Here is a 26,047-nt window from a genome sequence, read left to right as displayed (position 1 = left end):
GAGGTAAAGAATGAATGCTGTTGTACTTGTGTAATGTTTCTATTATGTTAATTAGGTTTATTAAGTCAAAATACGCAGTAAATCACAGGTGAACTTGAATTACATTAAAAAGTTACAAACTATGGGAGAATTTTAGAAATCGGTTAGTAAGCTTCCTGTAGTACTTTCTTTTGTTCAGTGAACAATATCCATGTAGTCATGCAGCTGTGAAATTTTAAAACTTCCATAAACTTAAAATTGATTTTTATTATTTGTTGAACTTTTATTTAAGACATGAAGGTGTATTTACAAGTCTTGTTAATAGCTTCAAATTTTTGTGCTCGTAAGTTAATCTGCAAAGGCTGTAAGTCATCCTTTTTTGGGCTGCCTTGAGTCTCTACGGTTGATCTTTTGGTCATACATAAGGATATGGTCTTTTCTGGTAAATTTAATTGGGTGACCCCATTTTATTGAGTTTTCATGGCAAAGTGTTGGTAGCAGGGTTGCCACAGGGGTGGCTTTTAGGAGAAGCTGCCAGAAGCTTCCCCTAGGTCTTAGAGAGCCAGTGCCAGCCGACTCCAGATGGACTGACCACTGGCCAAGGCCAAATATCCCAAATTGAAGGCGACCCATAAGGAACATTGAATCTAACTTCCTGCTCTTTTCAGGACTGCCTAAAGCTAAACCATATGGATAAGAGTGTTTTCCAGATGATTCTTGAACTGACTGGCTTGGTGCTGTGACCACTTCCCTAGGGAGCCTATTCCAGTGACCAGCCACCCTCTCAGGCTTTTCATGCTGTAAAGTATGAGCTTCCCCTGTTGCAGCTTCATTCCGTTTCCATGTTGTATTCCATTATCTGGCATTCCAGAGGATTCTAGAGTATAAATTGTCCCTTGTATATGATAGTCCACTTCAGACAGGCAAGGAGCATTTTACAGAAGAGAGCAGATATATCTTATGAAGCAATCTGAAGCTCTGCTCAGAAGTAAGTGCTCAGAAGTAAGGTAATGAAGTAGGCCAGACTTGAATTGAGAACATATTCACATGTTCTATGATTTTTGATTCTACTTGCACAAAGAAAATTTTAGTGTACATAATATAACCAAGAAAAAACTCCTGAAGCTAATTAAACTGTACAAATACTTCCAATATTGTTAATATTGAAAATTCCATATTTGAGTGTAATTTTCAGCAAATGGTACGTACACGTATGTACGTACCTTTTAGGTAAAGGTTTGGGACTATTCCAGTGTTACTGACCAATTGGCTCTAAGTGACTTGGTTGTACTGTTTCCTACAAACAATTTGAGGTTACTGATTTATTTGAAATATCTATAAATGTCAGTTATCTGCTGTTTTAGAGTTAACGAGTTTATTTGGCTGTGCAGTTGTCCTAGTTTTTAAGGTTTGCCCCTCAAAGCAGAATATCTAGAAATTTGAACTGTTCTTGAATTTAATCTTTGTTCAAATTCTCTAAATTTGTTTTATGGCAGAAGATGGGTTGGTTATCCTGCTCACTAGCTGAACTGATGACATTCCAGTGAGCAAAGTTTGTGTTTCCTGGTTGAGTGGAATCTTGATTCCATCAGTTAATAAACATTTCATAATCATAATTCTTAAAAGTGGACAGGCCATACATTTTAACTTTGATGGGGAGTTCTGGGGTAGCCTTCTTGGTCAGGTCCACAGTTCAGAAAACTATTGTAGCATTAGACTCATTTGGATCTCCTTCCTGCATTAGGTAATAGTAACAAAAATAAAAGCAAAACATTGTACCAATTTTGATATAAATATGTGTTGGTCTCTGTTTTACTAATGGATGGTATGCTATTTTTGTATCTGGGACAACACACATTACAGGGAAGTGTATCTGGTCCAAGTGCATGCCCCAAGTTTTTAATATTTTTTCCTTAAAAAAGGATCAGATATCATTTAAGAAATGAGGGTTTAGCAGATATAGTTCTGTTTACTTGAGTTTCCTCTTAAATTGGACGTCCCTCATCGGTAATACTTAGTTTTCAGGTGGTTGATTGTATCATGGATATTATAACACTGATGAAAAGATAAATTAAGTTGCCTTCCAGTGGTTTGCCTTCTCTTGTGCAGATGAGTAGTCTTGTTGATCCTGGTGAGAATGCTGTATTGAATGTGTTTTTAGAGTCAAAAGCTTTAAATTAAAAATCTTTTGACTTTTCCCATTAATGCTAAGAAGTCTGGATTTTAGCTACAGGAGTGCTTTAGCAGGTTGATTGGTTTGCCTTAAACTGAGCATGGTGTAATTGTGCTCCTTTTTTTTTTCCCCTTCCCCACCATAATCTTTAATGTGGCATATCCTTCTTGCATAAAATGAGGATAGTATATGGCATTTGAATGCAAATTTCTGGTTTCCCTAATCTTACTGGAAAAGTAGTATTTCATGTCTTGATTAAGAGCAAATTCTTGTAACGGAGTGTTCTGGTTTTGGCAAGGACAGAGTTAATTTTGCCAGGAGCCCAACCCTGGGCATATCCAGGTTATTATGCTGTAGCACCCCCAGGGGTGGGAGTCAAGGGCTCCTGCTTGGGAGAAGAGGGGTATGGCTTCAGAATGGGAAAAGGTATGGCAGGAGGGGAAACCCATCCACCATTGTTCATTGTCCCCCAGGATGAGCATTTTGTGTGTAAGTCACCCTCTTTTCTACACCACTGTTATTAATATTGTTGCTGTTACTGTTCATTTTTCTTATCTCATTTCTGTTTCCAGTAAATTATTACTATTTCAGCCTGTAATCTCTGCTTTTTAATGGGGTGGGAAAATGGGAGCAGTTTATGGGGTTTTGGGGGTTTTTTTATTCCGAATACTAAATTGGGGAATACCATTCTTAAACCAGGATGAGAGAGATTATGGCTACTGTGACTGTGTTCAGTAATAACTCAAAATAGCTTTTCTCACCCGTACCAGATTTCTATTGAAGCAAAAGTAGCAGAATGTTCATTAAAACACCTAATATTGATAAAACGTAAATACATGTGTACATGCACATACATGCTTATAGCCAGTCATTTGCTGTAAGAATTCACATCTATAGTGTCTGCTAGCATTTTTCAAAGTCCATACGTGCAAATTTTTTTTCTTGGCTAAATAAATGCAGTAAATCTTCCTTTCCCATGTAATGCAAGTTACCTCTACTTTGAGGTAAAGGAGCTTGACTGTGCTGTTTAGTTCTTATCATACTTACACACTTGAATGATTTATAAGTGGCCTTTCAACTTCCTTTATACAAAAAATATTAAGCTCTTATTTGAGCCTGGAAAGACTTCTAAATTCAAAATTCTGAAATGTGAAGGGAAGTGATGAAAGATTTTTTGCACTTTGTGTTAGGAAGCAGAAACGTTACAACATTTCTGTTAGGGAGGACCCTAAAGAGATACTGCACAGCAAATTTTGGTTGATGGCAAAATTAATTGGATATGGAAGAAGAAAGCTGATGAAATAGTGAAATAGATAGTGTTGAATATCTAAAATCTGTAAAAGTGGTGGACCCCAAGCTTTCTCACACTTAAATTTTATTATCAAAAATTTGTGTTAATCACTCTGTTACCTGGAGTGTGATAAGACATTTAACACAAAGCATTTGAAAAGTAAAATGATTCTCCAGGCACAGTAATTTCTTTGTCATTAATTAAAGGCAGTTTGCCTGTATGATAGTTTTTCTTCCGTGTAAAATTATATCATTCCTTCTTAAGATTTATAGTTCATTCAAATTTAGGTCAAGAAAGTAGAAGCCAATGGGACGAGGTTAGCAGGTTTCGTGGGGCTGCATTTATGACTACACACAGTTAGAGCTCTTATGGAATAGAGCTGAATGGCCACAGCAGAAGAGAAAGGGGAGAAGGCTGCTGGCCTTAAGTATGTTCATGAGAATGGAAACTTAGTGTATAAAGCAAAAGGCAAGGGTATGTCAGATTAATCAAATTCAGTTTCATGCTAACATAGTAGCAAAAGGTTTGGGACAGACCAGGCAGAAGAAGATGAATACTTCTAGGAAGGAGAAATAATGCATATGGTATCTTTATTAAAAAAAAAAAAAAAATATCTGAGCATCACTGAACAAATTTGGTATCTTGATCTTAAAGAAATTCTAGACAAAAAGGTATAAAATGTAGGTATCACTGGACTTTGTAAAAGCCGGGTTGTGACAACAGTTTAATCTGGGTAAAAATACTGTAGAGCTGAGATTAGAGATATAATCGCTTTATATGGAAGTGTGATGTTGATAATTATTTGTAGGAGGAACATCTAGTCCTCTGTCAAAAGCAGAGCATTTACTGTTTGTGTTGATGTTGACTCAGAAGAAGAAAACACGCTCGCTGGTTCTTGACAAGGAATCAGAGTTCTGAAGTTAATTTTAAGTTGCACAAGAATGTTATAAATAAAACTCCAGCAGCAGACAATTCCTTATTAAAAGTTCTCTCTCACTTTTTAAAAGGCTGTCTAATTATAGAGATTTAACTTGAATCTACCAAATTCAAAAATCAAGAATAGGAATTAAAGGTGACAATCCTTCATGCTAAAAAGGGATTTTTTTTTATTTTCTTTTTCAACTTACCATTTTTCAACCTCTGATATGTTGTATTGACAGTCTTGCAAAAGCTGTACCTGGTGCTGTCAGTGAGATATTTAATTGACCACAGGTAAAGTCCTTGCTGGTAGGAGATGCTGATAATGGTTAGCAGAGCAGAGAGAAAAGCATTGTCATTTCACAGGGCTGATGAATGCTGGTGCATTATCATGAATGAGGTAGGAAGTAGCAGCATGCCAATAATTAATATGTATGTCTTCTTCCTTTAAAGGTATCTAGTGGATAGTCGCTGGTTCAAACAGTGGAAAAAATATGTTGGTTTTGACAGCTGGGACAAATACCAGATGGGAGATCAGAATGTGTACCCTGGTCCTATTGATAACTCTGGACTGCTCAAAGGTAACTGCTTCTCACTGTGAAATAAGCCAAGTGTACATTAAGTGTGAAATTGTCACAGGTAGTTCATCTTTTGAAGCTGGCAGTGTAAATGAACCTCAGCATATACAAAGGTAAAAATTTGGGTTTCTTTTCAGACCATGACAACGGAACTGGAATAGATTTCCCTAATAAGTCACAATTTTATAAATACAATTATTGGAACTTCTTTGTGATGGTAACAAAATATGGAATAATGTACAAATTCTTGGTTTATAATGAGATTTTGAGTTATCTTGTGAACTGAAAATTAGTTAAGTTACCAAAAAGATAGCTTGAATTCACTATGATTTCTCTTTTTTGGTAGTTAAACCAAATTGGTTGATTTAAATTAAAATTTTTAACTTGAATTCTAAAACTTCTGTAAATGAGCCCCAAGTCTTTACTTTAGTTCTGGAACAATTGAAGCGATGGTATTATTCAGTTCAATGACTTAGGTTGTGTAAAATGATAATTTTCTATATTCTTTATGGTCTTGTAAGGATATTAAACTCTCACTACTATAATTACTCAAGTCTGACTGACTTTTGCTGAACTGTGGCCAAATTTGTGAGCACAGGTCTCGGAATACTTTCCCACATATTTTAATCTTCACATCAAATTCTGTAATTAATGTCCAGTATCAAAATACCATTAATGCTGTTAATATTTAATCTGCGAAATCTAGCAGATACAAAATTGAGCAGATAACTAATTGGTTTTCTTCTTTGCAGTCACAGGTAATGTAATAATACTGCTTGTTCTATTGGCACATAGTAATACCAGTTTTTCCAACTTCATGGGGTTGATGATGAACTCGACTTTATTAATTCAAAACTTCTGTAATTAGTGTCTCATTATTTTACAAATTAAATGTTAAAGATGATTGTGTCTTTCATAAAACTTGCTGTGCCATATTCTACTAATTGAGTGTGAATGAGTGTGTATGTCTGACACTGACCAGTGCCTTTGTTGAAGGTGCTGTATTGTCATATACATTAATATGTTGTCTTCCATCCAGAAACTTTAAGGTCTTTTTGCCTCAGGTGAGTGTTGTGTTTTGTTTTCTGAAATGTGAGGATTTAGATTTTTGTGCATTCTTGTAGTGAGGCAGGGATGTTCAGGTGATACATCTCAGCTGACATCAGATGTAGCAACATCTTATCCTCAGTGAGGTAGTATTAGCTTATTCTCTTATTTTGTGTCTTCCCTTTCAAAAATAGGTGTTTTCTAGTTGTGCCAAGTGCTGTAGTTCATCTGTACCATTTATAATTTAATCTACATACATATTCAGATTATGTTTAAAGCTACTGTTGTTATAAAGCTTACTTTAGGATTGGCTGTCCAAATTTGAAGGCATGTTGACTGTTTTCCTGAAAGCTTCTAAAAACCTGTGTTCTGTTGTTTTGACACTACCAGTGTCCCTTTCAAAATAAACAGCATCAGGGGTTGTGAGCTTAATTTTTTGCTCATTCATGGTTCTAAAATATAGCTCTACATTGGCAGTGATTCCATGCAATCAGTTATCCTCCGACATCTACTATTCCTGTTAAAATTGAGGGCATTAGTGCCCAGCAAATAATAGCTTTCTCTTTCACCCACTGCAAAGCAACAATCCTCTGTACTACGTTTTCTGTGTAGTATAAACTGACCCTGAAAATGTTTGGATTTTAGTCTTGTCTTTTGCACAAAGTATGCCCTCGTTGCTCTCATGCTGCTCTTCTTAAATATATGCATCTGATATAAAGAATAAAAAAATCTAAAATGGGCATGCTTTCTCAGATATTCTGCTGTGTAATGCAGTGATAAGGAAAACTGTAATTGAATTCACGAAAGACTGATTCCAGGAAACTGAAGCAGTATATTGTGCTTATATTACTTAAATGCTTCTCCCTTGTTTCCAGAACATTTGGATGAAGTGAGAGCAATGAAAAGTAACAGGTAGAGATTTCAGTTAATCTCAACATGTGCAAAAAATATCGAATGTGATGTAATGCACGTGTCATGTTCAAAAGAAGAGATACATCGTCAAAGCGGGCACAAGGAAGTAGGTATTTAGAGTAGCTGATTGTTTATCATAGAAAATGGTGTTGTATATGAGGGACTGAATTGTCAGAATCAGGGAATCTGTTTGATAGTTCTGAAAAAAAAATAACCTAAAAGAAATGTTGGTATTTTTAGGAGATAATAGAATCCAAATTACACCTTCTTACAATATAAGATCAGTGCAGAAATACCATATGAATCTTGTGAAGAGTTACATAGACTTGGAGAAGTGCTTGTGGATTTCTCCTCACACTGTGCTCCCAGTTACAGTGTGATGCTTCCAGATTGAGAGACAGCTGCCCTAAATGTTTGAAGCTCAAAGTGTCTCACATCTGGAATCACCTCTCAGACCTAAAAGATAGCTGCTAGTAATAAGGATTGAATGAAAGCTAAAAGCATGCTGCTTACATTAAGAGATTCCAAATTGTGCTTCATTCAAGTGCAACATCTCCCCTTCCCTGCAAAGAATTTTGTAGTGACTGTTTCCAGACCACATAGGATCCTTTAAATAAGAGGTTGTACCAGGCTACTTTCCTGGTCTGACATTGGGTGAATGTCTTTAAACTTTGTTTTGAATCTACAATTAACTACTCATTCTCATTTTCAGCTGTGGAAATATCCATGATGATGTGGGAATATGTGTGAAGTGAGTGGGAGAAATGAATTGGTTTCTCTGGAAGCTAGGAGGATGGTGTATGATAACAAACTAGGGGCTTATAATTGCATGGCAATATAAAGTTGTCACTCATACAGTAAAGGAATACCACCTGGGATAGGTGTACTAAGCATGAACTGGATAGTTTGTCTACATCGTTTCAGAAGACCTGCTTTGAACACCATACTAGTAACATAGTTGTGACTCAAAATATTTTGTCTGTTGTTCATGTGAAAAATGTTACATTAAAACCTCAAGTACAGAATTACAGTATTCAAGTGAAAATAACCTTTCTCTTCCTTATAGATGGTGATTCTCAGTCTCTCAAGGAACATCTCATTGATGAGCTGGACTACATCCTTTTGCCAACTGAAGGCTGGAATAGGCTAGTGAGCTGGTACACACTGATGGAAGGTCAAGAGCCAATTGCACGCAAGGTACTCTAACTACTGGGATGAATATGATTCAGATGTAGTCCTGCAAATATGCAGGAGTCGCACAGGAATTTATTAGCAGACTTTTAAGTCCTGGCCTATGATAATCATATAGAGAACTCCTGCTTTAGTTGCTTATTGGTATCTAATTTTTATTCAGATTTTTGAGGCTTAATTGTGTAATATTGAGGCAGAGGTATGCAAAGGATATAATACTTTCTTTTTCTGGAACTAAGTTCTCTTGATACATATCTTAAGAAGAATTTGCTTTAGAAGTTTGTATGGCTATTAATGGAAAAGATTTTGTAATTAGGTAAATAACTCCAAAACTGTATTGACTATATTAGTGAAAAGCCTAGCTCTAATAATGTTAACACTGGTGGAGTAATTGGTAGTTTCTTTCTGATGAACAGTCTGTGCTCAGCTGCTTGCTAAGGGAGTTATTTCTTTAAGCAAAAAGCTTTCCTCAAGGCAAGTATGGCGGATAATGTGGCCCTCCATCAATATGAGATTCTGAAAAATTAACGTCTTTAAATTTATTTATGTTTGCTCCAGCACATAACACCCTTATTATTAAAGTGGTAGAACATTTCACCAGTTTATTGATCATACAGTCTTTTTTTGTGTTATATAAGTTTTTCAAATCTGTGATTACAGTTGCATCCTCACTGGACTGAATTACTTAGTTTTTAAAATGCGTTTTGGTATATTTATCCTTTCTGTATTGACCACTAGGGTGTATTTTTCCAGTTATAGGGATCTCTATTTTGATTCTTTTAAAATCACTGAAAAAATATTAGGCTTAGAATTTAGTTTTATGATTTCTGGTGTAATACAACTTTCATTACCTTATGACGAAAGTATGGTCTAACTGCATGCATGCTGACTGCCTCCTTGAAGTCCACTCTTCAAATAAATTGTAGATATAGCTGTAGAAGACATTTCGGGTCTTCAAAATGAATTTGGCTAGCAACAGCAGTTTGTTTAAGGGTTTTATAATATTTTCTCTAATATGATAAAACAGTTGTTGAGTTTTGAGAGACATCCCTGAAATGTCTTTTTGACTAGTTCTGTTAGAGCTGAAATCCATTAAAATAACCCTCCTTCTTTAAAGATATATCTGTTATCAACTTGTTACTCTATTTTTATGAAGATGGATTTCAGTAAACTGTGTACTCTTCCATCATCATGGTAAAAAGTCTGTATTTTTTTCAGTTTGGGTGGAAGATGGAGGGAGAGAGCAGTGAAATAAGAGTAACTTCCATTCCACTTGGAAGTAGCTAACTGGAAAAATACATGGAGTATAACGAGTGGCCAGGTAAACTGGCATAGCTTTGTTATTTTCTGCCAGTATGAACAGCAGTTACCCTCTGAGAAGCATATTCCAGTTCAGCATTTTAATTTCTGATGCATTTGTCATTCATTATTATTTTTCTTGTCTGCCTTTATGGGTTGCTTTTTTTCAGAAACATGATATTATACTTCTCTTTCATACCCTTAGTTACACCAGCTATATTTGAAACTTGGATCCAAATTTTAAACTGATAAAATTTTGTATTTGATCTATGTCAAATAATGTTAAGACTTCTTCTATGTACTACCACTAGAGTGTAATTTTTTATTCTTAGAAGTGTCTTGGCCATACTGCCTAGTTTTGTTTACTGGCACTATTTTGTTGTGACTAGTAGCTTAAAACTATGAAGCTGCTTGAATTAAGATGTGTTTTTGTTTAAATACCATGATTGCCAGTCATTAAAGCTAAGACAAGCAATGAAATAATTCACTAATTTCTTCATTTTTTTCCTATGGCACATACATATAAGTTATATTTGTACAGCAGATAGCAGATCTCTCCTAGCAATTAGCTGGTGGCTTTATTTTAACCGTATTTGTCAGATGTATCACGTATCAGGCTGATGGTTATTTTTGGAGCAGTCTACATGACTAAGAGTACTGCAGTTACACTTTGGAAGATCAAAGGGAAAAACATTTAAGAGGTGACCCTGAATATTTTTTTTCTAAATTTTACTTTTATTTAAAAACAAAAACATCCTGTATATTGAACTATTCAGTAATCTGTGTTTCAAAAATTAACATATAATAAACAACTGTAATGAGCGGGTAAAATCTTAAATGAATGTATGTGTTATCGGAATGTAAGTGGAAGGTTTTCTTTAAAAATGTGATAGCCAGATTTTACTAGTATTATATTTTCGATAAATACTCTTTAACTGTGAAAACTTGTTCTTGATGTTCTGAGGAAGTAGTATACAATGAATCTATTTGGAAATAAAAGTAGCTTTGGGTGTTTTTACTTTTTGATCAATTATCTTTGGATCAAGGTTGCATAGTTGTGATTTCTACCGTACTTAACATTTTAAAAGTCGTGTTATACGCAGGTGAGACATCATCATGGAAAAAAATACTTTCTAGTTTACTGTATTACTAAAAAGTTATAGGAGGATTAAAATAGGAGAATATTTTAGTTCTAGCTTTTTGCATTTGTTGTCTTCTATTATGTGAACTTCAGTTTCTTGAAGAATTCTCCAAAATATTTTGAAGCGTGTGTATATGAACACATTCAGACTGATATGTGATCCCGTTCTGTTTTTCAGGTCGTTGAACAGGGTATGTTTGTAAAGCACTGCAAAGTAGAAGTATATCTAACAGAATTAAAATTGTGTGAAAATGGAAATATGAACAATGTTGTCACACGAAGATTTAGTAAAGCTGATACAATAGGTACGCACAACTATTTTCCTAAAAATATGTGATTGGTACTTGTACATGTAACAAGTTCTAAATAATAAATGTCTAGATAAAATGATAGATGGGTATTTTGACCATTAAAAACAATGGGAATACTTTTGTCTGGGTCAAAGTTAAAAATTGGAATATTGAGGGGGTTTAATGCAATTTTAAGAATATAATTGTGTGTTCCATTATCTAAGCATCTGCATTAACTTCAGAGGTTTGAGCTTTTAAGGAAGTGAATAGTGTGATGTTGTTTATTGGATTTCATAGTATTTTTTTCTTGGCTTTTGATGTGTAAGAAATTTTTTGTGTTTCATTAACCAATACGTACTAGTCATATATATGAGGAGAAGGATATATTACAAAACATGAGAAAGAATTTGATAAGTTAATGGCTAAAGGTGACCTACAAAGGCAGTATTCTTCACACTGTGAAGTGGCAGGCCAGGCACAATCTTTTACAGTAATTGAATCCTCTATTAAACCTTTAACTTACCTTTATTTGTGTTTATTTAGACTGTTCGTTAGGCATTCTGTTGCTGTTTGAAACAGTATTTTGATAATGTATTCAGCTTTAAAAATAACAATCAGAACATTTTGAAAGCTATTGCTCCTCGTTTTTTGGTGTATTTGTGCATGTGTATTTGAGATAAGAGTCTTTCAATCATCTGTATTTATGCAGTTTTATACTTTATGCAGAATTGTACTTTGTGCCCTTGGCGCTGTATGCCCAGCCATCACTTTGTTTACATTTGTTGACAGCAGTGTATGTTTTTTAGCTTTTGCTTCTCTTCACGTTATGAGTAGTGACTTATACTTACCAGCCTTAAATTCTTTGCAGATTGTTTGCTTTACAAGCAATCATTTTACTTGGTACATTTTTAAGTTAGACCTCTTGTATTAGAATAAAAGCTTTAAAATAGTGAAAATTCTCCTCAAAGCAAGGTTCGTGCTATGTTAATTTGCCTTTTTGAGATTTGGTTTAACTTGGGAAGTTATACTTCATTATTTTCTGAGGAAACCAGAAACTTGGTAAAAGCAGTTTAATGTTGTCCTTCCCTATGGACCAAATGCAAGCTATTTTGCAGCTATACTGAATTTAATTGTATCACTGAAATTATAGGTAATGGATGAATTTTCTTTCTCTAAACAAAAGCAGGGCATTTTTGGAATGACTGTTACTTGAGGGTATATTAATTTTTTCTTAGCAAAGAGAGATTGCAATTATGAATAAATTGTTGTAAATTAATATGAATAAAATTGTAAAGGGTAATGAGAAGCAGTCAGAGTTCACTGTCAATTCCTTTCCAGACACTGGCCTTGTTTGCTTTCCTGAAACATGGATGATATGCTCCTGGAAGCCTTTAAAAACATGCCCTTCATGAAATTGAAGCTTCTTGTGCAGAGCACAAAAGCAGAGCCATCCTAGCCAAAGCATCCAAAGGAGTTTGTACATTAGAAGAAGAGCTAGAAAAATTCAGTCCACTTTAAGAGTGAAATAATAACTGATCCCTCTTATTCATTACTAAGATAGTGGTTTTTCCCCCCCCATTTCTTACCTTGAGTATATTTAAGGTAGTTCTGGAATTCATCAAATACACAGCAGAAATGCTTATTATATCAATTAATAATATGCAAGAGGGATGTTACAGAATCTTGATTATTTTTCCCTCTTCCTTGTATATTCCAGTAAGGGATGCATTTTTATTATAGTTGCAGAAGGCTTGTGGTACAAAAGAGTCAATTACAGCCCCACAGAAGTGAGTAGGTACTATGGTCATTTCGAGAAATTCTAAATTTTCTATCCACCATCATTGATTATATTATTTACTGCACTCAAAAAATAAGTACAAGACCTTCCTTAATTCACAAAACCAGAGAATATCCTAATATAATACTCACCTCTCAGTCTTCAGATACGTGTTATTCCTGGAATACCTTTGCTTTTCCACTCAAACAGAAGCTAAGCTAAGCTGTGTCAATAAATTAGTACAGAGTCAAAGGCAGACCTAATAATGCCAGTCATTCTCTTGCAATGGTACTAGTCACATCAGACATGTTCTTTGGACATTCTTGGGAAACTCCTGTGACTGAGGACCCTTGCCTTGGAGACAGTGCACAGTGACTTTGAGACTGGTTGATGACTAGCTCTCTTGGGGGAGAGGGGGTTAATTCTAAAAGGAAAGTGAGTTAGACAATAGATGTAGTTGAGGCAGCTTTCCAGCCAAGATGCTGGTCCCAGAGAGCATCAGGGCTTCTGAAAATGAGTTAATGATCAATTCAGGAATTTGAATCATGTGAAAGTATGATAGAACTAAGTCATCAGCCTAGTATGTTAGAGTTTTACGAAAGACAAAATGTCAGAAAGATTGGCTGTAGCCTTTTTTATGACAAATCGGAGTCAGATTGTGTCTACAATGCCATAAAACAATTCAAAAACTGAGCTGATAAACTTCACAGAACATTTTACTAGTGGCTCTGCATCTAATGGACTTTTGCTAGTAAATTGCAAATTAGTAAATGGCACTGATTTATCTCTCCCTTTAATCTGCTGCAGAATACAAGAATGTAATGCTTGCCACCCTTGAGGACTATTTATTCTGGAATCAATGACTAGCCTTTTCCTTCTTTATGAAGGAGCGGTTACTGTTGGCTAGTTCAGACTGACATCTTAACATTAACCTAGGAGTTTCCTTTAGCCAGCATTTGTGATAGCACTGGCCTTTAGGAGCTAGGATGTGTTTGTATTATTGTATTCACTGAACTTTTTCAGCATCTCATCTAGACTGTTCCAGGAAGAATTTCAATATAGTACTTAAAGCACACAGTTGTTTTTAGGAATAAGCTGTATGATTTTTAGCACTATAGGGTGTGATCTGTATGGAAGCTGTAACTTGAACTCTCAAATTGAACTATTTCAGATTGCGGGTATACAGCTGATGGAGTGAGGCATCTTTAAATCGCAGTTCTTCCTGTCTCTTTTAGATATCATGCTAGTACTAATCATGTCGTACATTGGATTTATATAACTAAAACTCCCCAGGGAAGTGTTGGAGTCAACATCCCTGGAAGTGTTTGAGAACTGACTGCATGTGACACTAGATGCTGTGGTTTAATTGATATGCTGTTGTTTAGTGAAAGGTTGGACTCAATGATCTTGGATGTCTTTTCCAATCTTAATGGATCTCCTGGAGGAGAACCCCATACACAGTGTGACTCAGTACTTATTTGATACGTTTCCATTTATGCTGGAACAGGTACTTCCACTTTAGTTCATAAGCCAGCACTCCAGTAATACTTGGTGGAGATGGAAGGAAGAATTATAAAGGGTGCATTGGTTATTTGTTCATGGAAGTACATAAACGAATCTTACTTACACAGGCTCAAAAATTGGCATAATAGTCAAGTGGAACATGCTCTTCCCAGAGTCTTGGACATAATGTGTATCCAATCCAATAGGACTGATTCTTCCTGTCTTGTAATAGTTCTGTTAGCAAAGCTGGAATATCTTAAAAATTAACATAATAATGTTAGCTTAGTACTTGTGAAGAAAATGACCTGCCATGCCCAGTTAATTAATTGCCATGATATTAATAGAATGAAAAATTATATTTTGTAAATTCTTCTTTTAGTGAAAGCCATTGATAAATCTAGATTTTCTATTTTTTTTTAACAGGATTGTTGCTGACTAGCTTCATTCTTTTATTCAGATATAATTATTTTAATTCATTGGTTGAGAATTGATTCAGACAGTACATGACTTTTTTATTTTGAAAGCAAACAAATAAGTCTGTTGTCCTGTTGTCACATACCTTGTCTATATATCATCTCTGTTACAAAAACAGATGATCCAGTCTAACACTTGCTTTCAGACTGAAATGTGTGATAACTAGCATAAAACAAATTGTATTCGGTTACCTACAGTATCTACAAATATTATTTTGGCCCATTGTCATACATTTCAAAATGGACTTTTGCAAGGTACTTTTAAGTTCTGAGTCTCAGTTTGGCTTTTCCTTTTTAATCTAGCGGAAGAGAAAATAATCCTGAGTAAAAGGGAGCAAGAGAAGCTGACACACTAGAGTTTTGTCCTTAGACTTTGTAGGAATGTCTTTCAAAGAGCTTACAGGGCCCATTTTTATAATTGTGTTTTCAGTGATCATCAGGGATAAAGTGTATGTTTCTTGACTCCCGTTTTGTGTTCTGTTAGCCATTGTGAGAATGAGCCTTTGTGAGTCTACCAATTAAAAAAAAAGCAGCCAAGTGGGATTGCTATGATACAGAACTGTACACATTAGTTTAAAACCCCAACTTTTTAATAAACTCTACTTTTATGTTAGGAGAATAGTGTTAATTAAAAACTTCTTATATTGTACATAAATTATGCTACCTTAAAATTATGTTACACTGATTATTTTTCTTACATATTCTATATATATTTTCCTTTATATGTCAGGTAGAGTACGAGCTGGTAGACCTTTTTTCTTTGAATCTTTCAGGGATGTAAAATCTTTCACCTTCCTTTTAGAATAAATTTATGCACTTCAGTGTTACAGAGTAGTCATTTTTCTATAGACATGTGAATTAATCTTCATATCTATATTATATACTGTGGTTAGTGCTAATTGCACTCAGATATATGTAGAAGCATAAAAACAGAAAAGGGTTGATTTAGGGAACAGAGTGACTTCCTGTACCTGGTTTTGCTACCAGTCTCACTTCTGATAATTTGCTAGCTCCCCACACCCCTCTGTTAGCACACTCAGAAATGAGTAGATGGCTCCTTCTCTGTTATTTATCAACTTCTCTTTATTTGGCCTGCCTTGCTAAGAGATTCAGTCTTCTGTTTCCATCTTAAAGGCAAGCTAACTAGCAACTTCGTGTTTGTCCTACAAAATGATGCAGTTGTGTGGCAATTTCTCAGGTTTGTTCGTATTTTGAATATGAGGAGATGAATTCTGATGCTTTATTTGACCTTTCACTGTTTGTATACTGAAATGTTAAACTTGTGTTCTTTCCTTCACAAAACAGACACAATTGAAAAGGAGATACGAAAAATCTTCAATATTCCAGGTGAAAAAGAGACCAGATTGTGGAACAAATACATGAGTAATACTTTTGAACCTTTGAATAAACCAGACAGTACCATACAGGATGCTGGTTTATACCAGGGACAGGTACAGTCAAACATTATTTCTTTTCTTGAATACATATATCCTTTTGCTCATGGAAGTGTTGTTGCACCAAAAGATTTTTGCTTCTTTTTGAATGAAAATTGCTTTCTAATAGATAGTGTTAAGGATGGAGGATTTTGTGAACAAATTTGTTGAAATTAAAGTAGTCTTGGTGTGTATTTTCAGGATTAAAGACTGAAAAGAGAGATTAAAGAGAGGGTTTAACTCTCCTGATGAATTAAAATTGAAAATTTTAATATACTTCTAAATTTTAAATTTTATGTTTGCCAAATTTTATTAAATTGCTGGCATGAATTTGGTAAAATCCAAAATAAATAATTATTCCTAGGATCTTAGATATGTTCCTATAATGAAACTCAAAATTTGAAGAACTTTTTAGGTATTCTGAAAGAATGTCTTGCACTCAGATTTCATTGTCTGGATCTCACAAACAAAATAACAAAAAGATGAAAATGTTTTGGTAAGAATGACAGAGACAGATGTTTGTAAACCTGCTTTAATATGGGACAGTGTCAAGATTTTAAAATCATCACTTCATAGGAGAATTCCTGACAAGATAAATTTCACCTTTCAAGATGAATATAAGCAACAAACATTGAACATTAAACTACAAAATATAAATGCAAACAGGTTGAACAATTGCATTAATAGAGTAACTTTTCAGTTGATTGCACTGATCCTTTAGTCTTCAAATAGAGTTGAATGTTTCTTCAACAGTTGTAGTTCATGCAGTCATGCTACAAATGTGGATGGATGAAATTTGATTGCATTGTTTTGGGCAAGATTATATTAAAGTAATATTATATTAGTATTAAGAATAGTAAGTGTATTAGTATAAAGTAATATTATATTAAAGTAATTCCTTTTGCCTTGAAATACCTGACTCTAACCTGCTTCTCAGCAGTATTTATGCTGTATTTCAGTTTTCTTGTATGGCATGTAAGGTAGGTAATCAGTGCACCAAAATCACTGTTTGAACTATTGTGTCCTTTAATTTCATGCTGCATGTGCTTTAACGCTCACACAGATATGTAATTTTAACAGTGCAGAGATCCTACTGGAAAAGCCCGTATCTCCCATAAAAGATTCACGTCAAATATGTAACTTGAAAATTGCCTCTATCCCTGTGAAACATTAACTATGAAGCAAGCATGGTCTAATAAAGCCATGACAAGATCTCTAGGTGACATCTGTACTTTGAGCAAAACAAATACTGTTTAAAGCAGAGTTTAACCATGGTTTATGAAAATGCTAAATGTCATGGTAGGCCATATGTCTTTAGTCAGTTGTGCTTGTTGACACAACACATAGTTATTTTTCTTGCTGAGCTTCCTAATGTAATAATATTTATTCTGATTATTACAGCCTGTCTAGCCTAGTAGTTATAATAGTGTATGTGATTGAGTAAATTAATGCTCTGAATTTATCAGTTAATTTCAGAAGCAAGCCTTTAGGGATTCCACTGAACTCTTCAGTCTAAATCTACTTTTTATTTAGTAACCTCTGAGAGCCAGTCGAGGAAGTATGGCAGAATCAGTCTTTCAGGGTCAGTGACCAAGGATAGCAGACTACTCTGTTCCTGGTAGAAGCTGATCATGATAGAAGGCTTGTTTTCAATCTCATGCTCAAGTGTGTTCAGTCTGAAAATGTGATTACATCTTCAGGTGGCTTATACACAAGATTTTGAACATTAGTACTTACCTGAATTTATGTCACAGTGTAGACGCATACAGGCACAGTATTATTAGTGTCCAGAAACATCAGAATTAGTTACATTGAAAGTGGGGAGCTGGATTCAGTTTAAATATTGGAGTCTAGTTGCCATTTCAAAGGATCCAGCTATCTCAGCTGTCAATCCAGAAGAAGGCATGAGCTGTTTGTAGGTCCTATGTCATGTCTGCCAGCGTAGGCCAGATATCTCAAATACCCAAAGGAGTTTCAAATGACACCTGATGCCTGTGTTTGGGACTGAGTGTCCTGTACTCCTTTCCATACCAATAACAAATTGAATGAAATTAATTTCATTAGTCAACTGTCCCGTTGGAAAACTAATATTAGATAAATGCTTTGGTAAGATATACAGGAGTAACCATACAGGTATGATTTTCAGGCTATCAAGGCAGAAAATAGTTTTGTTTGGGTGTTTTGGGGTTTTTTTCTTACCCATCTGTGTGAGGCAAAATTCCTTCAGGAATTATTCCTTCCTTAACAGGGCTGTTGTATAGACATGTGATTTCTGTAGATTCACAGGTGCTGTTGGAACATTGCAGGTCATCTTCTGACCAGTTTGAGAGATAAGTGGCTTACCATCCATGGATTGTAGAGGAATAGAAATATCAAGTGACTTGCCCAAGTTAAGATGAGGGATGAAAAAAGTAGAGGGGAAGGTGCAGCGTAATGGATGGAATATAGAGTGTAGTGCAATACTCTTGAATCTCAGTGAATAATAACTTAAATATCAGTCTTTTCTCAATCACATGCCAGCAAATCCATTAAAAAGACAGAACAGAAGGCAATCTATCTGATATTTTTATTTCAGTTTTCTTATCACACTTTCTGTGGTAGGTCCTGGTGATAGAACAGAAGAATGAGGATGGAACATGGCCAAGAGGTCCTTCAACTCCTAAGTAAGTTATGAATTCCAGTCACGTCATTAATTTGCATATTATTTTGCTTTATGAAGAAAAAAAGTTTTTCAAAGTGGCATTTTATTTTGAAAACCAGACTTTAGATATTTTAGTTGAAAATACACTTGAATATATTTGTTCTAAGTGCCGTGCATTGTAGAACATAGTGTAATAATGGTGAATTCCTGCATATTTTGCTGCATATAATTTCCTGCATACATTGCTTAACTTTGTTGATTTCAACCAATGATGTATACATTATTCTGCTTAAAAATGGAAAAAAATTCCATAGTAGAAAACAGTAAAACTTAGCATATTTTACTTAGATTTCGATTTCAAAGCACAGTGTATATATTAGGTAAACACAGATTTTTTCAGTGTTTTTCTTATATGTAAATATTTTCATGGACGGCTTGTTCCTTTTGTCTCCAGAGCATAATATTTACCTGCAAAGTTTATTTAAATTGCAGCCTACGTTATCATGTGGCTTTTGTTCTTTGTTGGGCTGTCATCAGTTAATGCAGGATGATGCTGGTTTTGTTTTTCCTATTGCTGTTATCAACAGCACCTTGATAATGGCAAGTGAATAGAAAGAAAGACTTGTGTTTTCCTTCATTTAACTATTTTTAATGTTTTTCTAGTTTCTAAATCATGTTCTCTTAATTTTGAAAAACAGTTGGGACCATTTAATTAATATGATATCAGCCTTACAAATAGTTAACTGTGTTTTTTGCCTTTGTTGACTGGTTCTTGATTATATCATTCATAAAGAAGTTCTTTTAATTTCTCTTTATTCCTTTTGAGATTACGTATGCATGTAGTTAAGTGTCACTGTTGTTCTAAAGTATTTTTATAGTATCATTGCTTATCATTTGAAGGACAGTGTTTCTTTATCTTTGGTGTTTTATCTCAAGCACATACATTTGAAACACTAGTTTCCATTAAGTTATTTAATGAAGTCTGAGTTCAATTTAAGATTAGTATGAACAGTATAATCTTGCTTAGCAAAATGTTGTAACACAAGGCATTGAGAATGTGGAGCAATAGAAAGACTGGGATGCTAAGTACTTGAAGTTTGATCTCTGACCTCAAAAAGCATCTAGTTGAAATTTAAATTCTTAGCCAAATTTTAGATGCGTCTTTTAAAGGTTAAAAGAACATACATAGCTCACTGTCATGGATTCCTTTGGAAATTTTGGTTGGAAGATATTCTGGTGATGGTATCTGCTTTTTCTTTTCCATTTTATGGAAAGCATTTAGGAGCAGTATATAAATTAAAGACTATCCCCTGAAAAACGTTTGATCTGAGGACAAGTGAAATGCTAATTCAAAATGCTGGTGTCAGCAGAGGCTGTAAGTAAACCAGCAAATGAGGATGAATAGTTGTATTGTGAGTTTGGGGTATGGTTTTGAGATCTGGCAGCTATCAGAAAGTTGGGAATTTGATATTCAAATACACAACAATAATAGAAAGTTTGCAAAATTTAGTGAATTCAAATAGCAGCTATCAACAGGCAGTAACAGGACAGGTTTTTACATCTGTTTAAAGCTTCATGAACAGTATAATAAATATTTAAAGGGATAGAAATACTAAACACTCGCTTTAGAGTTTTCTGCGTGAGGTCCATTAGGAGTATTAGTTTGTCAACAAAAATAGTATAATCCACATACCTTGCTACAGCCCTGTCACTGGTCACACACTGCCTTACTGCTTGAAATTACCTCTTTGTAGTGCTTCTTTTTGAAGAGTACAAATTGTGAACAAATTCTGGTTTCAAGGTATAAAAGGCCATATTTAGAAATGTCAAAATATAGGATATTGGAAAGCATGAAGGGTGATAAAGCTTGAAAAGGCAGGATCATTTCAGAACATGAGCTAAGCTTTTCTACAGATTCACAGAATAGTTGAAGTTGGAAGGCATCTCCTCAGAATCTCTGGTCCAACCCACTTGCTTAAATACAGAGCACCTAGAGGAGATTGCTTGGGACTGTGTCCAGATAGGTTTTGAGCATGTCCAGGGATGGAGGCTCTACAGCCTTCTTGGACACCTATTCCACTGTTTGATAACTCCTATTTTGAAACAATTTCCTTATATTTACAAAGAATTGCCAGTGCTTCAGTTTTATACCCATGGCCTCTTCTTTCAGTGGACATGACTGAGAAGAGTCTTCATCTTCTTCATTCCCTCCCACTTTATTTATACATGTTGATAAAACTGTTCTGGAACCTTCTCTAGGCTGAATGGTCCCAGCTTTCAGCCTTTCCACAGAGGTCAGATGCTGCAATCCTTGATCACCTGTATGGTGTCTCACTGGACTTGGTCCAGTGTCTTGGTCTGTCTCTCTGGTGCTGGGAAGTCCAGCACTCCAGGTGTCTGTGGTCAGTTGTGAGTGGAGGAGAGGGATCACCTCCCTTGACCTGCTGGCAATGCTTTTCCCAGTGTAGCACATTGGGCCAAGGTGGTTGGCCCAAGGACACACTGCTGGCTCATGTCCAGCTTTTTTTGTCCTGCAGGGACCCCAGGTGGTTTCCTTCCAAGCTGCTTTCCATTTTGTCACCTGCTTGCATATTCACCTCCTCCAGTGTGTTTGTTCCTGGCATTGTTCTTCCCCAGGTGCAGGCCTTTGCATTTCCCTTGACTGGACTTCATGAGGTTCCCGTTTGCTCATTTTTCCAGACTTTTGAGGTCTGTCGGAATGACAGAATCTATACTGTGACAATATAGAAATATAGTTTCTCTATAGAAAGTGAGAAACAGTTAAGATGAAAAGATGTTCTGCACATTTACCCTGCCTTTTTTTCACAGAAGTGTAACAGCAATTTTTGTATTGCTTCTTTTTTCAATTTTTCTGTATTCCTACCAAAGGTGTAGAATGCTGTCAGTTTTTCATGAGAAATATGTTAAAGGTGTGAGCATCTTTTCTTCTGCAAGAAAACAACATATTTACTTTGAAAGTGGCCAGATTGGGACCCCTCAGTTCAGTACAGGAAGGAACATTTTTGAAAGTGTTAATTCTGTTTTTCTGAAGAGTATAATGAATTGTACAAGAAAAAACATTATCATCATAATTCTTTCTGAAATTAGAAAGGAGTGATTTTAAGTTTGAGATCCTTTTCATGTAGGAGCAAAGACCATTTTGTGCACCTTAATTTCTGCTTTGTGTTTCAAGCTTGTCAGTGTTTGCATTTGTTTCATGTGTACTGTTCTTCTAACTTCTGAATTCACTTATTTTTGGAAGTAATTGCAACATCCACTGTAAAAACCCTGCAAGATTTAACAATACTTGCTATCATGTTGTATTTTAATGCTGGTTTAAGTAGTTCTGAGTCTTGGGAAATTTTTTGTCTGAAAGTATCTGAATGTGTACACATTCTTAAACTGTTTGCAGGGTCAGTCAGGTTTAGGAATAGTTGGATTTTTTGCTTTCTGAGAGGTTGTTTATATCAACTGCTGGGATGATTTTTGCTCTGGGAGGTTGACTTTTGTGAAACTTTCTCTTTCTTCTTCAATATCTTAAATGTCACCTGCTTCCAAATGAGGTATTACTTAGCAGTAATAATAATTTTTGCAGAATCTGTGAGTAGCTGTCTCCTCAGTGTCATACACACAACAAACTTACACGAATGTACAGATCCAGTTGTTTTTGTAGCTTAGTTGCTGCTGATGCCAGTATTTAATGAAGATTTGGGATCTCTGTGCAGACTTCTTTTTAAATTTAATCTGTGTCCTTAAATGGGAAATTATTCCATTGGCAGAAGAAAAAAACAACTAATCCTGTTTGAATGGTTTATTATTGTCAAGATGGTGTTTTAAACTAAAAGATAAATGTAAATTTTAAAAAATGTAGTTTGAGTTACTTAAGGAACTGTACAACAAAATCAAGTTACTTAGGTTGAGGAAAAACTGCACATCACTTAAAACCTTTCAGCCAATCTGTGATTATAAAACTTAAGGAGAAGCAAGGAACTCAAGTTTTCATATTCCATAGGTTACCAACTGAATAGACGGGACAGGGTCTCTGTTAGTTTGCTGTTAAGAAGTTGTTGCCTGTTTATATGGAAATGCAAAAGCAAGTTAGGGAAGCATACAAAGAAGCTATAAACTAATAGGTTATTTCCTTCTAATTTTAAAAAATTGTAGCTGAGTTTTTTAGAAAACTTAAAAACAAGTTTTAAATCTACTCAGCCATCCTATTCTTTAAAAATGTTTTCTATATGGTAAAAAACTAAGAATTTTTAATAACCTATAAATCTGTATCTCTGTGTGTGTATTAAAAGTAGTGGATTTCTTTCTGATACTTCCTTTATTTAGATATCACTTTAGAATAAGTCATCCTAATCAAATAGCTGGCTAGTTAGCATAAATAACAGATGGCCTGCTGTTAACTTTAAAATAATTTTTGTGTGTAAAAAATTGTTTAAAATTGTTGATTGGTTGGGGCGTTTTTTGACCATACAAAAAGGACTGTACGCATTCATAGCTTAATTCTTTTTCTCCTTGTAATAATGAACATTTTCGTACAAATTGTTTCAGATTTTTTTTCTGGTTCAGACTGTACACCTTTTTATCTTGGAAAAGCATTAAAGGCCTTTTCTCAGGTTGGACCCCATAGTGTTTGTTAAGAGGAGGGAACAAATGGATAAAATATGTTTAGCAGTCCATTTTAAAATAATATATTGCCCATTTATCCAAGTTTTTTTAGGAAAAATATATCCATGAATCTTTAAAGGAAAAAGTGTGCTTGTTTTTTTTTTTTTCCCTGAGCACTTGTTACACAGACAGATGTGCCTTTCTACCGACTTTTCTGGAAGAAAGAATTGTGGTGTGTAGAGCTAACTGGGGACTTACTCTGACGTCTTAAATTGTATAAGCAAGAGCTGTCAGCTTGTTAGTCAGCCAAGAGCTGGACTGCCATTTGCTGATAAATAATACTTGAGATAACCATGTGTCGAGCTCCTGTGGGTAAACACCAAACATAGGTGATGTTCAACAGACATTTTCAAGTTAGTTCAACAAACATGTTCATTAATACAAATTAATGGAGAATTGAAAGATTCTTAGCAAATGCATGTCCCAAACACTAATTTTTTTTGATTGATGAATGTTAAAATATCAACCTTCTTTATTGCAAATTCCCTGAAGAAGTATGATTAGCTGAATTAGTGAGGGTTTGTAAGAAGAGAATAGTCTAACTAAAGCTTGCTTTAAAATTGTATGCTAGCCCAGTCATAGCTACAGCTTCAAGGAAAAGAGTCCTTGGTAATGGAAGGACCTCTTGAGATAGTGTCACCTAGTTCTCCTACTCTAAGCTGTAACAGATTGCTTAGACCATATCCAGGCATATTCCCTGTTCAGATGGATTTTTTTTATTTTTTTTTAAATTTTGTTTTATGCCCATAGACTTTTGTCTTTTTGATGGACACCACTGAGGAGTTCTTACTCCATCTTCTTTATTCCCTCCCATTGGGTATTTTATACAAGTGATAAGATTGTTCTGAAGCCTTCTCTTCTCCAGGCTGAATGATCCCAGCTCTCTCAGCTTCTTGACACAGGTCAAATGCTGCACCTTTGTGGTGTCTTATGAGTCTTACTCCAGAACGTCCCTGGTACTAGGGAGCACAGAAGTGAACCCAGCACTCACTCCAGGTGGGTGTGGCCAGTTGTGAGTGGAGGAGAAGGATCACCTCCCTTGACCTGCTGGCAATGATTTTCCCAGTGTAGCACATTGGGCCAAGGTGGTTGGCCCAAGGGCACGCTGCTGGCTCATGTCCAGCTTTTTGTCCTGCAGGGTCCCCACGTGGTTTCCTGCTGAGCAACCATTTGATCACCTGCCCCTCCAGGCGTAGGATTGAATGGTTTTCAGTCCATCTCACTGTACACTTACATAACCCATATTTCATCTGCTTGTCTATGAGGGTGTTGCAGGTGACTGTGTCAAAAGACTTGAGGAAGCTGCTTTAAACCACACCCATTGCTTCCCCCTCATCTGCCAGTATAGTATGAATCTCTTCTATAAAGAGATTACTATCAGGCTTATTAAGCAAGATATCTACCGTTGTTTTCACTCAGACACTTTGTCTTCATATCCGACTTGGGTCGGAAGCTCCTTGCTCGTACATTCAGGCTTCCTGCTGCCTTTGCTTGATTTTTTTACTTCTCTGGATGGACCATTATTGAGCATAGAGGACTTAATGGTCTTAAAAGTCTTTTCCAACCTAAATGATTCTGTGAATATCAGCCTGTTCTCTTGGGGCCCCCTCTTCTCTCCAGGGCTGTGTCCAATGGCACTTTTCCAAGCAGATCCCTATAAAGGTTAAAGTCTGCTCAGCAGTAATCCAGGGCTGTGTTCCTGTTTTCTGCCATGCTCTCCCTCAGAATCTCAAATTTCACCATCTTAAGGTCATTTGGGCCAAGGCCCCAGCCTTCACATTCCCAACTAGTTCTTCCTCCTTGGTTTTAAGTATCAAATGCAGCTGAGAAGCTCTCCTTGTTGGCTCCTCAGTTGCCTGCATCAGATAGTTGTCATTGCATCCCAGAACCTTCCTGCATTTTTTGTGCCCTGCTCTGTTGTCCCACCAGCAGGTCCCCTGTAAGGACTAGGGCCTGTGAATGTTAGACTTCTTCTAGTTGTCAAAAAAAGTCTTATATGCCTTTCCTTGTCCTGATCCAGCCAGTCTGGATCTCCCCCAGAGGAAAAAAGACTGTTCTAGCTGCAGTTGTTTTTGCTTATGTCCGTATTTGTCTCCTTGCTGTTGGTCACTAGGGGAATTCTAGTGCAATTTAACCATTGTGTTAATTAAGTATGTGGGAAAGTGAGTATCTAATGTGAGCTACCATTTATTTTGGCATACTACAGTAAAGTGGGTTTTATTAACCTGTGTTTTGCTGTTAAAATGCTAAATTAAATAATTTTGTGGGGGTTGTTTGTTACAGCATTAAAAAGTTACTTTTCAAAATTACCTGTTAGTTTCTGATGCTGTTGTAGCTATGTTGAGAATTAGGTTTAGTCTTCTGTGTTTGAGAAGCGAGCCATTTGCTAATTTAGTAGACCTTAATTGGCTTACTCTGGTTTATTTTAGCTTTTATATATAGCAATTACACGTTGAGTTTTAAAATTTAAAACTGTATTGCGTTTGAATTTGGTTTAAATGAAATAAAAGCTTCAAATTTCTTTTGAGAAGTTCAATTTCAGTTCAAAATTTTTCAAATCAAAGAACTTCTAATAAAATAAATACATATATGAATGTCATAATTTAACTATTGTTCTGGATTTAAATGGGGTTAAACTGACTTCAATTAAGTATCTTTTGTGGACAGTCGTATTTTACTTCTCTGAAGACAGTAGTCAAAGAGAAGGATTTAGACTGATGAAGGAAA

General features: G+C 35.4%; 1 protein-coding gene across 4 annotated transcripts in view; it reads left to right on the top strand.

Annotated features, from left to right (window-relative positions):
* Positions 1-26,047, top strand: part of LOC131592937 (ubiquitin carboxyl-terminal hydrolase 15) — a 61,526-nt gene that overhangs the window by 6,334 nt on the left and 29,145 nt on the right. For 3 of the 4 annotated variants that reach the window (XR_009280736.1, XM_058864882.1, XM_058864881.1), the window contains exons 2-6: positions 4,815-4,942; positions 7,965-8,095; positions 10,708-10,834; positions 15,878-16,023; positions 18,607-18,668. Coding sequence is in view for 3 of the 4 variants with exons in the window: in XM_058864882.1 (XP_058720865.1) it covers positions 4,815-4,942; positions 7,965-8,095; positions 10,708-10,834; positions 15,878-16,023; positions 18,607-18,668 (594 nt within the window). In the remaining variant the exon portion in view is untranslated. Of the gene's footprint in view, positions 1-4,814; positions 4,943-7,964; positions 8,096-9,952; positions 10,090-10,707; positions 10,835-15,877; positions 16,024-18,606; positions 18,669-26,047 lie in introns of those variants that run through there. The other variant, XM_058864883.1, reaches the window with a different exon arrangement.

This window comes from Poecile atricapillus, chromosome Z (genome assembly GCF_030490865.1).
Source record: "Poecile atricapillus isolate bPoeAtr1 chromosome Z, bPoeAtr1.hap1, whole genome shotgun sequence".
NCBI classification, from domain to species: domain Eukaryota; kingdom Metazoa; phylum Chordata; class Aves; order Passeriformes; family Paridae; genus Poecile; species Poecile atricapillus.
The sequence above is the reverse complement of the archived record's forward strand: the minus strand, read 5'-3'. Positions and strand labels throughout refer to the sequence as shown.